This window comes from Epinephelus moara, chromosome 8 (assembly GCF_006386435.1).
Source record: "Epinephelus moara isolate mb chromosome 8, YSFRI_EMoa_1.0, whole genome shotgun sequence".
NCBI lineage: Eukaryota > Metazoa > Chordata > Actinopteri > Perciformes > Serranidae > Epinephelus > Epinephelus moara.
In genome coordinates this window covers 29,267,867-29,285,022 of record NC_065513.1, presented here as the reverse complement: position 1 = coordinate 29,285,022, position 17,156 = coordinate 29,267,867, and the positions used below count along the sequence as shown (strand labels likewise).

Genomic DNA, 17,156 nt, shown 5'->3' with positions numbered 1-17,156 from the left:
CAGGACAGGGGGGGGGTTAATACGTCACTTAAACTGACATAAACGGGTTATACCAAAAGTGAGACCTAGTCATAGACTGTAAAAATAATCTAGCAAACATAACGAAAATCTTATAAATTAGTCCTTTGTACAGAAAAAGTATTTAGGCAAACATTCACGGTGAATAACGCTGTAATACGCAAAAAGAGCCCGAATCAACATTTTTTTCCCCCAATCTTTATTTACAACAAAACCTCCAACCATTTAGTCTATTAAAGCCCAGTCACTTTTTAAATTAGTTTTTTTTTTTTTTAATTTTTTTAATTAGTTTGAGTTTTAAATTAGTTTTTTTAAGTTGAAATTAAACCAAAATTATGATCAAATAAAATATAATAAAATAAAATATATCTTTGGGGTTCCTCGAGTAACACACAGAAATAATGTGTGGAGCCTGTCCATTTAGATTTATTGATGTGAAATTTATCTTCAGTTATAAGCAATTTATATAGAAAATGTTCACTTCTGACTAACAAACTACAATGTACAACATCACATGAGATACAGTAGTTTTAAAAACCCCCCCCCCCCCCCCCCCCCAAAAAAAAAAACAACAGAATAAATAAATAATAAAACTTATGCTGTGGCAGGAGTGTGCTTTGAGAAAAGTATAGGAGAAATCTCTTGAATACAAAAATCTTTTTATTTAGAAAGGGAGCAGGACACTTGAAAACGCAGTACTGATAATGTGACAACAGATGGCGCTGTTTACATAAAGAAGAGACAGACCAGATAAATACACTGATGTAGAAGTGCAGCAGCTTTACTTTGCCATATGGCACTGAAATTAAAGCCACAAAAAGTGCCAGTGTTTGTTACTCAGCATCATGGGTGACAGCTTCTTGCAGCTTGTCTAGACATTAGATTTGTCAGGTCATGTTTAAAAGATTGCAGACAATCCCTGACACATCCTCAGAAATAAAGCAAAAGGGATGTTGGGACCCTTACATGGGAGCTAATCTGTTTAACTTTTGCAGAATTTACTTTAAACATGTATTTGTCTGTGCAGTGCAGGGCCGTTGACCTGTTGTCCCCTCACCTTTCTGTCAGTGCTTTTGTTTTTTAAGAGGACGGCCCTTAACTATGATTACAGTAAACCTTCTTGGCTGCGAGTCAAAGGAGGTTACAGGTTGAGACCAGGGTGGGACAGTTTTGTTAAACAAAACGTGGAAGAATTTTAGCACCATCTCGTTTTCTCATTCGCCAGCAAAACAGGAAGCTCTTACCGAGCCGCACTGGGGAGTACTGTCAGGAAATAAACATTTCTACATGCACAAGTGGGGATACAGCCATCTTTTCAGGAATATACTCTGACTATTCTCTATTCTGTTCTATTGTTTTGATTTGTTGGTGCTGTGCTCTGTCCTCTTGTTGGTATTTTTGGAGCCAATACTTATTGTGCAATTAATTTTCTACAAAAGTCCCACCTGAAACTTCCTCCCACTGTATTCTTCTCATGTGAAAAGTGTTTGCAGACTGGGCCTGGTGATGCAGAAGTCAGAAGTATTTGTTTTCAGTATCAAAGTTACGTGTATCTTCTGTCTGCTTCCTTTTTATTTCATAGCATCAAATACAGCACATTAGTGTCTGAATAGTTAAGTGAGCCTGTCCCTGCTGACACTGGGTGAAAGGCGGGGTACACCCTGGATAGGTTACCAGACTATCACAGGGCTGACACCTAGAGACAGACAACCATTCACACTCACATTCACACCTACAGACAATTTAGAGTCACCAGTTAACCTGCATGTCTTTGGACTGTGGGAGGAAGCTGGAGTACCCGGAGAAAACCTACACTGACATGGGGAGAACACGCAAACTCCACACAGAAGGACTCCCCCACCCCGTCGTTCAAACCAGGAACCTTCTTGCTGTGAGGCGACAATGCTAACCACTGCACCACCATGCCGCCAAGTTAAAAACAAGCATTAGGCTATAGAAATCATGTGTAAGAGGATGGAATAAATTCCTGCAGAGCCAAAAAGGTATATAAAAGTTAAGATATAGATAACACAGCAAAATCACAGTATTTTTTACTCGAGGACCTTTATAAGGACAACATAATTTTAACTGAATGAGAAAAAGAGTTCTATAAATGAACTTAAGATGAGTGTGTGGTTGAGTAGAGGTGAGCATTAAGTGTTCAAGTTAGTAGTATAGAAAACATATTTGTGTATTATGTTTTTCTGCCTTCCCCCAATTAATCATGTCATAACCCCTTAAAGTTATCTTGTGTCCCTTTGGAGTGGGTGACCCCAAGGTTGGGAATCGCTGGACTACACTACCCAACTGTAACAAGCATACGCTACATTTGTAGGTTTCATACATATCATATCAGCATTTCTAATGTGATGTAGTTTATGAGCTGACTGTCATCTGGAGGTGGAGTGGGTGGTGGATGGCATGTCACCAAGGCAAGACGTCTGCCAAGCTGCAGACTGCTGCTCAAGACCAACAAACAACAAAACTGGTTGTGTTTCAGCAAGACATCACTGTTTTTCCAGCACGTTTTTAGCCCCCAGATGTGAATGTTTTTGCTGTTTTTCCACTGGAGATAGTGCCATGAATTGCATTTCTTGTGTACTGAGACATCACTGCATTTACAGGTGGGATTGTGCCAGGCCAAAACATAATCTTTTCCTAACCACGTGTGCCTGAACATAAGCAGATGTTAACCTTTACAGAAAGGTAAAGACAAATAAAGTTTCAACATGTCTGCTATGTACAATTCTAACATATCTATGGTTTGCAGAAATGTAAAATGCCAACAAGTCTTCTGGCAATATGGTTGAACTTACTGCACCTCAACCAGCTACAACAGTAAAACACTGCTTGCACAATGATGCATCAGGATTACTGCGGCAATCTAATGTTATATGATTATATGTCATTTTACTGCAGAATGACTACTTCTAGTTTGTTACTTTAAATACACTTTACTGATCATCCTTTTTTGAAAAAAGATTTTCTTAAGAATGATTTTGAGTGCAATACTTTTACTTGTACAAAGTATTTTACCCTGATGTATTTATACAAGTAGAGGATCTGAGTACTTCTTCCACCACTGATATTTGGAGCCTGAACCTCACAGTTGTCCCAATCTGCCAAAGAAAAATGGTAAGTAATGTTTTTATTTATATATGTTTAAAGCCATTGTCACATCCTGTGTAACAGTAAATGTGTAACATCAACCCTTTCATACCATGGGATTCATTTTCTCATCATGACACTCTCTACCTGTCCTCCTGTGTGTCTGGCTGATCTTTGCATTCTCATGATCTCTAAAGTTTCAGTTCAGTAAAAACACACACAGGAGTGATAGAATTACCTTATGTAACACAGTCTTTCCTGAATCTCTGAGGTGTGGTCAGTTATGTATGTTGTTCCTCACAGTTTGCACAATATGATGCCGCTCAGAGGGGCTGATTCTCGATAGGAGACGGTGATACAAACAGTGAGTCCACCCTCTGCGGCTCATCTCTGGAGCCAGTGGTTGGGATTGAAACGTGTAGGTGAGGAAAGGAAAGGAGAGGAGGATGTGAGAACTTCCTCAAACTGTTTGCAGTTTCGCCCTTTAGGACACGGTGGTCGTCACTGGTAGAAATAGAGAAGCTGCTGTTCTGCATTTCATCTGACAAGAAATGGCTCAGTGTTTACCTGAACTGGCACAGCAGAGTGAGCTACAGTGAGACACCACAGTCCAGTGAGCTTCATGTTATAATGAAACATAGAATGCTTTCAATAACTTTATAATATGAGATATATGAGACATGATGCACTGTGTGATAATGTGTCTCCTTCCACTTTGCAATAAAGAAACTTTTTCATTCCAGGTAGTATTTCTATTTTCAGTGAGGCTTCTGCAATGAGCAGAAACAATGCTTTATTCTGAGTCATACAGACATATGAAGCCTTTGTCTGGGACACCCACTGTGTCCGTCACTGCTGTTTGATCGCAACCTAAAAGAGAGAAGGGGAGAGGTGTTTTCTCTTCCTCTTCCTCTGCTTTGAAAGAGAAGCAGGAGGAGAAAGGCAAGCTTTTTGAAACTCACGGCAATCATCTCTGGCTTGGTGAAGTACGTGTCTGACGGAGAGGATTGAGATTTCATATCTGGGTTTATATTCTTTAAAAACAGCCGTAGCGATGTTTTTGAGGTGTTAAAAACACAAAAACAGCAGGTTTATTGCACAGGTTCATGCTTTTATTTTTGTATTTGTCTTGCAAAATCACATTCAGGTGACCAATACACTGCCATACAATAATCTCACCAAAAAATTGAACTAACAAAAGCATATAGATTAAAAAAAAACAAAAACACTAAACATGAGTCATTAAAACAAAGACGCTTAAAGAGAGGAAGCCAAGCTTTGTCCTATCTGTGTCACAATGTCCCCCAAACAAACAAAAATAACACATTTTTTAATTTTACTACACATTTAAGAGTCAAAGTTAAAACAAAATTGCATATCTAAGTCAATATTGCAAATGTGTTTGTAAAAAAACAAAAATATTTTTGCATTTTATTCACAAAGCTACTCCCTAATCATACTTGTTCGTTCATAAATGCACATTAACCTCTTGTCAGTGACTATTAATCAGTGTGTGATATGTTCTGTACATGCAATATGCTTCACAGCTTTGTATTTCAGTTACTTCACTTTTACTTTGTGCTCTGTTAAACAACACGATATGTTCATCTTTCCTTTTTTTTGCGCTGAGCTACTATATCACATCCTCCATAATCAGTTTCATGTAGAGACCTACGTACTTTCCTTCCACTTTCCTGTCAGAAAAACCACCAGCCTTCTTTTAAAACCAACCCAGTCACCTGAAAAAATGTGGGCATTGTACGTTTCTGCAAACCACAGGTATGTTCCATGTTGAAACCTAACGTTTGTTTATTGTGTGGTTAGGTATAGGCACAAGAACCAGGTGGTTATGGTTAGAAAAAGATCATGTTTTAGCTTAAATAACCAGATTTTGGGGCACTACCTCTGCTTGAAAAACAACAGTGGGTGACTAATAAACACCTATGTTTGGTGGCTAAAAAGCCACTGGAAACACAGCAATGAACAGCTAAAAAACAACAGGTTTTGTTGTTTGTTGGTCTCAAACAGTGGTCTGTTGTGGTCTGTAGCTTGGCAGGCATCTCACCTAGGTGACACACCATAAACCATCCCCTCCATCCCCCGATCACAAAGTCAGTTCATATACTACATCACTTTGGAAACATTAAATTGATATGTATGAAACATAAAAATGTGATGTATTCATGGTTTGCAGAAACGCACAATGCCAGCATTTTCCTCTGATATCAGGGCTGCTAAAAACCTGCATCTTCGCCTCATTCTTCGTCTACTTTGTCTTTCTCTTCATCCTGTGGACCCGTTACACCCATGAATTCACTTGTGCGCAAGTGATGCACTATTTCACCTTTCTCCGATCTGCTCTGTTTCCTCCCTGCTACATCAATGGCTGTGTCACTAAAGCCATCCATCTGCTGTTCACTTTGCTCTGGCTCATCTAGCTCTTGGTGATCATCTTCTAGTTCTGAATCAGAGTTATAATCATACATCTGTCTCCGGCCTGTCTCATGGTGGTACACCTGGTCACCTAGCTCTAAATCAGACTCATAGGCCATCTCCGATGTCTCTTCTGACGGTAAGAGGTCCACCTGGTCACCTCCTTCTGCTGCTGACTCCCTCTGTTCATCTAAGCTATGCTGATACATTTCTTTCTGCTTCTCCCCTGTCCTGTGATCAGCTGGAGACCCCTGCTGTCTCTCCTCCAGCTCAGGGATGTACTGGTCCTCGCCTGCCGGTTCATGTTGGTCCACCTCAGGGCTGTACTGGCTCCTTCTGTACAAACTCTCCTCATCCTCCTCCTGACACGAGCTTCCAGGGACGCTCTCACCATCAGACTGGGAGAGGCGGAGGCTAGGCAGGCCTGGGGGCTTCTGGGAGAGGTCAAATGGCTCCTCCTGGCTGAAGCGGGTGAGGAGGCCCATGGGAGTGGACAGGCAGAATCGCCCTCTTTGCCGAAACACTGAAATCAGAGAAGTAAGTCATTACATTGAGAAACTTTTGCAGCAAAAAATTAATATCCCATCTACAATATGTGCATCCTTACATCTTTCATCCAGTCCTCTGTCCATGACACCATGTTTGACCTTCATGTGTCTGGTGAGGTTCCCCTTCAGCGTGAACTTGCTCGGGCAGTAAAGGCATTTGAAGGGTTTGCTGTCTGAATGGAGATGCATGTGGCCCATGAGGTTGTGCATCCTGTTGAACTCCTTCCCACAAAGCTGGAAGACAAAGAGAGAGAAGTGTGTGATTAGATAAATTGAAATTAGCCAAATAAGACATTAAGCCGCAACCAGCAGCTCTGTAGCTCGCTCTGTCGGTTGGTCAATTGGTCGGTCCCAAAATCTTTCCACCCTTTTTTCAGGCCACAGTTTTAGCCCTAGCTGGCTAATATTTGGCTAAAAGGGTGGGCAGGCGGAGCGGGCGACAGCAACGGGAGAGGCCTATTGCAAAAAGGCATATAACTTCAAAGTGGATTTGCGGAAAGACTGGTCATTAGCCAAAGGACAGCTGAGTAACTGTTCATGTCAGTTGGCAAAAGGGGGCAGCATGTGGTTGCATGCGCATATGTGGTCACAGCCATTGCATATTTGCACTTTGCTTAATACACAGTATAAACAGTGATGTATGTGCTATGCATTCTGTATGGCTGATGTAAAATTGGGCAAAGTAACTCCCTGGTTACCTGCATGGGAACCGGGCAAAGCCAAGAAATAGTCTCACAAAAAAACCCAACACATTCTCACTCCGACCTCATCACATATCGACGCTTGACGTCCAGATACAACGTGGTTGCATTGGTTGTTGATGTTCTGGGATGCTGTGTCAAGCTCTGCCTGTTACATGCACTGTCTTACTTCAAAATACACTTTCATTTTCACAGGAAATTTACCGTTTACATACAGTCTCTTCAAAAATGAATGCACTGCGCCAGTAAAACACTTGGAATTGACTTTTTTTTTTCCTCCAACAACTAACACATGTGGTTGGATTTAGGCCACAAAAGCACATGGTTAGTTATAGGAAAAACAACAGGGTTTTGCACTCCAGGTTTGTTGGACCCATCAACTACCCCTTCCAACCAACCTAGCCTACCCTACTCGGACTTTTGCCACCTTAACTTTTGTTATTGTCCCACCGTGTTTCTCCCTGATGCCACAGAGCGCCATTAAACTATAATGGCGACTGGCCGCATATCATGCCAACGTTAAAGGACGGATTTTCATCAGTGTCTGGCAAGTCATTGCCCAAGTGCTGGATTTCGACGACTCTGGAGTGAGTCCGGGTTGAAAACTCTCCTATTAAAATGGTGAATCATCGTTTTTACACTACAATTTTCATATAGATTAAATAAATGAGACATAATGTGTCAATAAATGAGTTTCAGAAGTGCTGGTAGGTGCATTTTTTTACCATTAGACAGAGCCAGGCTACATATTTACTTTATGAATATAAGACAGCGAATAAACATATTTCATCTGTCCAACTATTCCTTTAAGTAAAAGTAGTGCTAATTTAATCTGTCATAAGTAAACATCCTGCATTTAAAACTTTGCTTAAGTAAAAGTACAGGCATACTATCAGCAAAGTCTACATAAAGTACGGAAAGTGAGGGTAGTCATTTTGGAAAATGCCACATTCAAAATGTTATATTGTTACAGATATAAAATAATGGATGTATTTACGCCGAGGTGAGAATAGCTGCGCTGCAGTTCTTCGGCTTTCTATTATGGATCCCGCTACATGCTGTGGTTGGCTAACACTTGTCAGGCTGACTCATCAAGTTAGGAAGCAGTTAGGATTAAGGCAAAGGGGTCATGGTTAGAGCTAGTACAAGCGAATAGGGTTGAGTGAGTAAAAATTAGGTGTAAGTCAGTAAGCCAGTGTTTTCCTTTAAAAATGTAGTGAAAGTAAAAGTAGCAGACAGGTAACTCTCAGCTCAGTATAAGTAGCTCAAAATAGCATGCAAGCACAGTACTTGATTACTTTCCTGCACTGGTTGTAAACACTATTTGAGGATACAAAAACAATAGGCCAGCACTATCCACCTATTATTTTTCTTTCTCTGCCAGAACTCCTTTGTTAGATGACTAATTTTCGTAGACTGCCGAGTTGTAGGGCTACACGTAATCATGAATGAATGTGCAGACCTTCAGATATACATAGACACACGCCCTTCTCTCCCTCCTCCTATCCTTGTTTTCCTCCTTTCCTCTTTGTCTTCCCCCCTCTCTCTCTCACTCCCCAACGCACACACACACACACACACACACAAGAAAAACAGAAAGAGAGAGGAAGCAACATCGAGACAGGGCCAGGAGGAGAACAGGGAAGGGCAACTCCTGCGCTGTCCTTCCTCTGCATTCTTTTTTATTAGGGTGGTCCTTTCCTTCAGGAGGAGAGAGGGACTGTAAACTGTCCAAGAGGACCGTGAGAAAACAGGAAGCTCCCTCCAGCAGCAGAGAAAGCGAGATGAAATCTATTTGAGGGCCCTGTTCTCCGGGGAGGCTGGGGGGCCATTGTTAGAGAGGCAGTTTGTGCGGCGATATCCTTCCTATGGACAAGGAGGCTCTTACTGCCAAAAGCCTCTCTGCTATCTGGTCATCGTCTCAGTCCTAAACACCAAGGTCAAAGCGCACACTCCAGAAAAGTGGAGAATTCCTTTAATAGCAGCTGCCACTGAATATTAAAGGTTTGGGTCTTGGCTGCCATTATCAATAAATATACATTGGTTAATTTAGTTTACAATAAAAGCAAGTCCTGAAGCCTTAATCAGACAGGAGAGAATATTAAAGGGATAGTTGGACAATATGTAAAATACGTTCAATTGCTTTCTTTCCAAGAGTGAGATGAGAAGATCAATACCTCTATTGTGTCTGACATTAAGTATGAAGATAAAGTCAGCAGCCCTTTAGCTTAGCACAAAGACTGGAAACCGGTAACAAAATCTGCCACCAAACCATTTGTGTTTTTGCATCAGTTAAACAATTCAAATATAATGTGTTAATTAGTGATCTTTAGAGGCGGTGCAAAGTATATTTTATACCTATGGACAGATCCAAGCCAGCAGTTTCACCTTGTTTCCAGTCTTTGTGCTACGCTAAGCTAACTATGTGTGCTAACTATTCCTTTACCATAGACTATATAAAGTGGATGTAGCCACTGCGATGTCACCCATAAGTTTGGGGACTACCATTTTAAAGCCTTGAGTCTGGCATTTTGGCTATCGCCATCATCATACTCGGGACCAGAAGTGACCAGATTTGGTCAAGAGAGTGGAGCTGTGGAGGAGCGAGGGATGGATTGGACTGACAACCCGAGGACACAACAATGGTAGCGATGTGTCAATCACAAGGAAGCCCTAAACCTAAATCTGCTTTATTGTCTATTTCATTCTAGATGGGACCATAATTTACAAAATGAACGCCATGCTGTATTGAAGAAGACTTGAAATTAGCGTTTGAGACCATAAACTCATTAGTGAAATGTTTAGGTAGATATATCATGCAAGAGGTGGGGTAATTTTCTCAGTGGAGTCGGCCCCTGCTGACCTATAAAATGCAGGTTTGAGGCACTTGTGCATTTGCTTCACTTTTCAGACCCAGAGGCTATATGTTCAATTCTTGTATGCAGTCTATACTCAGTTAACAAAAAAGGAATTAAAGACCAAAATGCTATGCAAAAAGTCACACATGCCATGGTTTATTTGACCAACCTTGCATTTATAGGGCTTGATGTCCGAGTGGACGATCATGTGAGCCTTGAGAGTCTGTTTTTGGACGAAACTCTTGAAGCACATGTGGCACTGGTAGGCCCGTATGTTGGTGTGGATGAGGACGTGGCGCTTCATGTTGGCCAACAGGGTGAACTCACGACCACAGATGCGACACTTGTGCTCCTTCACCCCCTGAAGAACGAGAGAATGTGGAAGTAGCGGTGTGAGAAATGTGGTGAACAGACCAGTGTGTCTGTCTGCTGAGAACTTTAGGTTAGTTTAACCTCTAAAATCCCACTGATCTTTATTTTACCATCTTTTTGTGTCCCAACACTAAAGCTACTAAAAGTCGAATAAAAGACTAAAACTGGATGTTAAGAGGTTAAAAATAGCTCCAGGAGACAGAATTTAAGGGGAAATTGCTTTGAGACAGCTGCCAAAACAACCTGTTAGGCTGGTGTCCAAACTCTCTCAGCCATCTTCACTGTCCAAAAATGTGCACTAGGAATAATGGAAATATCTTGATGTGACAGCAAAATTGATAACTCTGTTTGATGCCAAAAAAACATGCTTGAGCTTCCAACCCCTGTCAAAAAAAAAGAACATTGAAAAAACTGCTGTCTTTTCTCGCTGTTCTCCTAATTAAACCTACTTTATGAGTGAGTGTGTGCTGTTTCAGATGGTGCGACTGGATGAACTCCATCCCACACTCGCTGCAGATGTACGGTCTGATGTCTTTGTGTTTCATCATGTGGTTCTGAAGCTGGCTCGGATACTGGAAAGTCTTCTGGCACTCTGCACACCTGCGGGAACAGTATGTATACAGTTCACCTCTTTATGGAGCCAAATGGAGAACTGAAACATTAAAACAGTAGTTCAGCATTTTGGGAAATGTACTTGTTCGCTTTCAAGTGGAGTTAGACGTGAAGATCAATACCACTCTCTTGTTTGTTCAATAAATAGGAAGCTAAAGCAGGCAATCATTTGGCTTTGCTGTTTCCATCTTTATGCTAAGCTAAGCTAACTGCAGCTTCATGTTTAGAGCACAGACATGAGAATGGTCTCAATCTTTTCATTTAACTTTCAACAAGAAAATGAATAGGGGTCCGACTATTGCTTAAAGGAACAGTGTGTAAGATTTAGGGGGAATTAGTGGTGTCTAGCGGTGAGGATTGCAGACTTTATCTTAATTTTATCTCTGATGACTTAAGATCCAGACATTTAGGAGGTTTTTACTATAAGCCACATTATTCACAGAGGTCTCTTCCTCTTCAAAACAAACAGACCAAGTGATTAAAACAGGTAAAAGCACTGAATAAAGCAATTTCACTTTAAAAAAAATCTGTGTTTTTCCGACGTTCTTGTCATGAAGGGGCTGCTAGCTATGGTAGCCAACACGAAAAGGCTAGAACATGAGAACTCGAGAGCGTGAATAGCCTTATCAAGAGCCAGTCCTTGGTAGGTCCGTTCTTGGCTACTGTAGTAACGTGGCAGTGGAACATGGCGTAAACAAGAACCCGCTCCCTATGTAGATAGAAACAGCTTTCAGGTGATTATACACTTAAGAAAAGATACTTAGATTATGCTCCATTTCCGCTAATATATCCCCCTAAATACTACACACTGGACCTTTAAAATAAACTATCACTAAGATACTTAAGCAAAGAAGGACTCACCTGTATAGGGTGGGGCCACGGTGGGCGGTCAGGTGCCTCTTCAGCTGTGCCAGCGTGGGGAAATCCAGACCACACTCCACACATACGTTCTCCTGTCCTTTCTCGTGCTTCAGCTCATGGGCACGAAGCTCACTGGGGTAAGCAAAACCTCTGCCACACACACTGCAGCTGGACGAGAGGATAAAGTGTGTAAGAGATTAGAATAAAAAAATGAGGATAGTTGAAAGTAAAAAGAACTGGTTATGAAATATCTACCTGTATGGCTTAACGTCACTGTGCTGCATCATGTGCCTCTTCAGGTGGCTGGTCTGAGTGAAGGCCTTGTGACACACCTGGCACTTGTGCGGCCTCATGCCCTGGTGGGTGAGCAGGTGTGTGTGCAGGTGGCTCAGCTGCTTGAACAGCTTCCCACACAGGTGGCATCCATGCGGCTTGATGCCGTTGTGCCCCAGGATGTGCGTGACCAGGTTATACTTGGAGGTGTAGGACTTCTCACACATACGACACTTCCATCTCTTCTGGTCTCCACCCACGTCTACATAATAACTGTCATCCACATGGATGTTTAGACCTAGCTTCTCAGCGCTTGTTGTCCCACTGCGAGGAGGTCCCTCACGGGTGCGATGTGCAGGACGAAGCTCCTCTCTTGGGTAGAAAGAACCAGGGGAGAGGTGCATGACGGGGCCAGGCATGAAGAAGGGGTATGGGAGGAGGCTGTGGTGCAGAGGTGGGAAGTAAGGAGGGTGGAGGAGGAGAGGAGAGGGAGGCCAAACTGGGGAAGGACTGAGAGGCTCCTGCTTCACCTGCACAGGTAGATTCATACCTGGTGATCTGGGGTGAAGCTGCAGTCTGTTCAGCTCAATCATACCAGAGATGGGTTTAGGAGACGGGGAGGGAATGGGGCGAGGTGGGAGGGAAAAGGGGATGTGGGAGAGGTGCACCGTCTTCTTACTGCTACTCTCATCTGCCTCCTCTGCTCCCCCATCAGGAGATTCACCTCCCTGGGCGCCCATTTTGAAAGGAGTTCTTTTGCGTTTTTGAGATCCTTCCTTTTGAGCATAACCGGGGCTGAGCATGGGAAAGAAAGCAGGGGGGCTGAACGCACTGTAGGTGTCTCTGCTGGGTGATATGCTGGGGTATCGAGGAGGGGAGAATTTTGGGGGCTTAATGTAGAGTGGAGGTGGGCTTAGATAGAAACTGTGCTGAGATGCTTGTCTTAGCTGATCTCTGAGAGGAGGGCTTCTTGCTGGTGAGAAATTCACTCTGTCTGTTTCCATCTTCTTGCTGCGTTAAAGAGAGTATAAGAAGTGGTTACAGTGGTGGAGGAAGTATTTAGATCCTTAACTAAAGTAAACAAGGCAATACAACATTTTACTGTTTACTGGTTTATCTTATCTTATCTAATCTTATTTTATCAGTATTAGCAGCCAAATGTACTTAAAGTATCAAAAGTAAGGTGCTATTTCTGCAGGAAAAAAAGCCCCCGTGGTTGATGTATTTTATAAAATATTGCATTTATAATTGTTTATACAGATGCATCAATGCACAAACAGCTGGTGATGATGGATCTAGTTTTTAACTCTTTCACAGACAGTTAGGCAATGTAGTCTTGTGCTTCCCAACCTATAGGGGTCGAGGCCCCTTCAAAGAGTCATAAGATGAATCTAGTAGCTGATAATGAGATGAGGTGATTAATGGATCAAAAAAGAAAAACAAATTTCTGCTACCCAAATTTGTACTTTGTTGTTTAGACTTTGGACTGAATCTTTGTTTTTTGGTGAAATATTAACTCATTCTCACTCCCAACCTATCAAATAAGGATGCTGGGTCAGGGGCCCCTTGGCATTAGATATTAACACACAGAGGCAGTATCAGACGCAATGGGTGGCAGCTTTCACTGAGGAGCCTGCTGTACGTGTCCCGTATGAAACCAAAAGTCGCTCAGGTTATTTTAATAACAGCATGGTGTGCTAGTATGTGTAGCATACTATGCTAGTGATGTATGTCATGCAACATTAGTAACAAATCATGCTTTTGTTGCCTAAACCATAAAAAAAAAAATAAACCTACACATGAAGTGTTTTACCTATGTTCTCAGTTTCTTTTGAAAAGGGACTGCATGCGTTTAACAAGTGGAAACTGCACAAGTTTATTTTGAAAAGGCACAGTGCCTGTAATGAGCGTGAATTGACACCCCATCCCAAAGCATCCAAAACCGACACTGGAGGGGTACCCTGGGCATCATTGTTTGATGTGTAGGGCCACAAGAGTCGATATTTGAAGAGGGAGTCAGAATGTGTTGCAAATATTGGATACTTTTACTGTTTTGGGTCTTGAACATTTATTTAAATTAAAGCACCTGAGGAGTTTTTAAAGGGGAAATGTCTCTTTGGTAAGACTGCTAAAACACAACAAGGGGTCCCTCTTTGGTCACAAGAAAAGTTAGGAATCCCTGGTTTACATCGTAAATGTTAAGATCCTCATATGCCTTATTATGTTAAATCTTAATCTGAAAAGTAACCTTTGCTGTCAAAGCTTTGGACAAAAGTTCATCCAGTGACTGCTTGTCTGGTTTCTATTTATGATATGAAACTGTTCCTCTAAAGGTTTCTGTGGAAGGTGTGTAACCGGGCACACACACACACATATACAGTCTTGTGTCGACACCCACACCTTTCAGTGTTCAACATGAAACCTTTCACTTCTTTCTTTCTCACAGATCTCCCCCTCTCCTGAAAGTAGGAAGTTATCTGTGAAATGTTCACCTCTACCTCCCGCACACTTTTTCGCTTCTCCATGTCTTTTTTTCTCTCCTCTGTTCATCTTTTTGTTTTTTGCACTGATAGCCAGGAAGAACTTCCCCTTTTCTCCTCCGCTGATAGTGCTACGTGATGTTTGAATCTGTATCTCTGCGAGCAGCCCAAAGTCTGAGGGAGATTAAATAACTGATAAGCTTAAAACTGTGATATGTTGAGATGTCTTGTAGCTATAAATAACATGCCCACTGCAGTCTTTGTGCATACTTTAGTGAAGATGATGGTCATGGGTGAAAAGATGATGATACTCAGAGGGGAACTGTCTTACTTCTGCATGACATCTAAATGTGCTTAGCACTATTGTACATATCTGTTCTATTCCTGTAAATAGCTCAGTGATTATCAATGAGAACTGCTGAGATCCATATCAATCCACTGTAGCATGACCACTATAGTTCTACTTTACTGTCTGCTAAAGCTGCAAGTCATGATAAGTTTCACTGTCGATTATTTTCTGAATTAATTGATGAGTTTTTTCATAAAATGTGAAAAAATTATTTAAAAAATGTCAATAACTGTTTCCCAAAGCATAAGTTGACGTCTTCAAACCCAAAGATACTCAAGTTGACTGTCAGAGAGAAGTAAAGAAACCACAAAATGTTCACATTTAAAAAGCTGGAGTCAGAAATGTTTGACTGTGTTTTGACTTAAAAGTTACTTTAACCAATTAATTGATTATTAAATAAGTTTGTGATTTATTTAATACTTGGCAACTAACTGATTAATCGTTAATCGCAGCTCAATTGTCTGCTGCTCCTGTTGGCTATTGCAGATGCTGCAGCTACTCATTCTTTATAGTAACAAACATAAAATACACATATTAACACTTGTAGGACTGCAACTAAAGATAATTTCATTGTTGATTAATCTGTTGATCGTTTTCCTGATTAACTGATTAGTTGTTTGGTCTCTAAAATGTCAAAAAATGCTGAAAAACTTCAATCCGTGTTTCTCAAAGCCTAAGATGACGTCCCCAGATGTCTTGTTTTCTCCACAACCTCAGTTTACCGTCATAGCAGAGTAAAGAAATTAGAAAATATTCACATTTAAGAAGCAGGAATGTTTTACTTTTTTTTAATAAATTACTCAAACCAATGAACTGATTGTCAAATAAGTTGGCCATTAGTTGACAATAAATTGATGAATTGTTGCAGCTATTTTGCCAGTTACATGTTTTATCCCTGCTAAAAGTAGAAGAAAAGAACCAAATTTTGATAATCTAACAGCTGCAATACAGAATATTTAGGTGTTTTCGTTGAAAAATGTCTTAATCCATGACCAGAATACATCATTTTCTGTCGAGTGACTGTCTATTTTAGCTCCTAACATCCAGACTCACACACCTGCAGACAGCATAATATGACTGAATCACCTCTAAGTCATGTTGCATGTGGAAAAGATAATAGCAACAAGTGAGGATGAAGAAGTTCAGGAAGATGAGATGAAGATCAGTGCAGAGATTACAAATACATTCACATTTATGTAATTCAGTCATTTTGTTCCTGCAAAAACATACTTTGCAAACTTACAAGCAGCACAGCACACTCTCTAAAACAGGGAATATTGCTAAACATCACTAAATGATAGAAGTACACAGGGACATTACAAGTATTTGGATGTAATTTAGTTATTAGTGATATATAGAAAGCGTAAACCACATGCAGAATGCAAGAAGAATGTTATTCTGCCTCTTCCAAAGATGTTACTGAAATCAATGTTTCCCTTTCGGCCAGCTTCAAACACTCTCCTGGATATGATCCTGCTCTTTTACTGTATCCTCTTCACTTCTCCCAATCAAGGTGCACTGTGCAGAGACCCCGGGCTAAACTTTGCCAAACCATGCATTCCAAACAATCCATTAAAAACAGAAGCCCCTCCTCATATGCCAGTCAGTGCCATGTAAGTGTGTTTGTGCGAGGCTGCAGCGAAGTCTGTGTGTGTGTGAGAATGTGTGTGTGTGTGTGTGTGTGAGTGTGTGTGGAACTTACCAGTTGAGTGTAGCAGAGTGTGTTTTCTGTGATGCTGTTGGCTGAAGTGTTGCTGCAGCTGCTGCTGTTGTACCTGTACCTGCGTTTCTCTCCCTCCTGCTCGCACTGCAACTCTCCTGACAATGAGCCGCCCGTCCACGGATAGCATTTGAAGTGACTTAAGAAAGAGAACAGGAACAATCACTTTGTTCTCATTTTTCAGATGAGTACCTTCGGAGAGAAGGAAGGAAGGGAGGGGAGAGGAAGTCAACAAGCCTAGTGCCTTCCTGCAGAAAAATAAGGAAACACTAGATAGACATCTCCATTTCTCTATGAAATAGGGATTTGCACAGCTTTTGGAGGAATGGCAAGATCTGATGTTGCACAAGAAAACAATGCAGTTTGAATGTTTAACAGCTGTGAAGTGGTATGTGGCGATGGGGGATGATCCCAGCTCTTTCACTTTGTACAGCACAAAGAAATGCATGCTATGAATGACTGAATTCACATGTGAAAATTAATAAAAATCTTTTATGTTTTTTGCTGAAATATGGAAGGATTTTAACTCCTATAACTATCTTAATTAAAGATATTGAAGTGTTTTGGGTTCCAGCAGATACAATTTATAGTTAGTCAGTTATGTGCTTAGCATTTATCAGGGTTTGTGCACTATGACATAACCACTAATCCAGAAAAAAGAAAAGACACAGCAGGAAAAGTCTAACAACAAACACCACCTCTGTGAGCTTTTATTGCTCAGATTGTATTTCTTTCTTCTCTTTAAGTGGTCATTTTGGAGCCTTGTTTGTAGTAGTGTTATAACAGACTGGATACCAAGTGTTCATGGTCTTGTGTCTACCTC

General features: G+C 41.2%; 1 protein-coding gene across 1 annotated transcript; it reads right to left on the bottom strand.

The window, feature by feature from the left end:
- Positions 1 to 4,216: 4,216 nt before the first annotated feature.
- znf366 (zinc finger protein 366) lies at positions 4,217 to 16,472 on the bottom strand. The gene is made up of 7 exons (XM_050051025.1): positions 16,316 to 16,472; positions 11,767 to 12,795; positions 11,512 to 11,679; positions 10,488 to 10,638; positions 9,836 to 10,027; positions 6,167 to 6,341; positions 4,217 to 6,082 (listed from the first exon to the last, which is right to left on the bottom strand). The coding sequence occupies exons 2-7, from the start codon at positions 12,786 to 12,788 to the stop codon at positions 5,382 to 5,384; spliced, it is 2,409 nt and encodes an 802-aa protein (XP_049906982.1). The 5' UTR covers positions 12,789 to 12,795; positions 16,316 to 16,472; the 3' UTR covers positions 4,217 to 5,381.
- Between the last annotated feature and the right edge of the window lie 684 nt (positions 16,473 to 17,156).

Coding starts and splice junctions, on each gene's coding strand:
- znf366 (XM_050051025.1), bottom strand. CDS start 12,788: ATGGAAACAGACAGAGTGAATTTCTCACCAGCAAGAAGCCCTCCTCTC. Junction 10,028..10,487: donor AGCACACACTCACTCATAAA/GTAGGTTTAATT, acceptor CTCGTTCTTCAG/GGGGTGAAGGAGCACAAGTG. Junction 6,342..9,835: donor TCAAGCCCTATAAATGCAAG/GTTGGTCAAATA, acceptor TTTGTCTTCCAG/CTTTGTGGGAAGGAGTTCAA.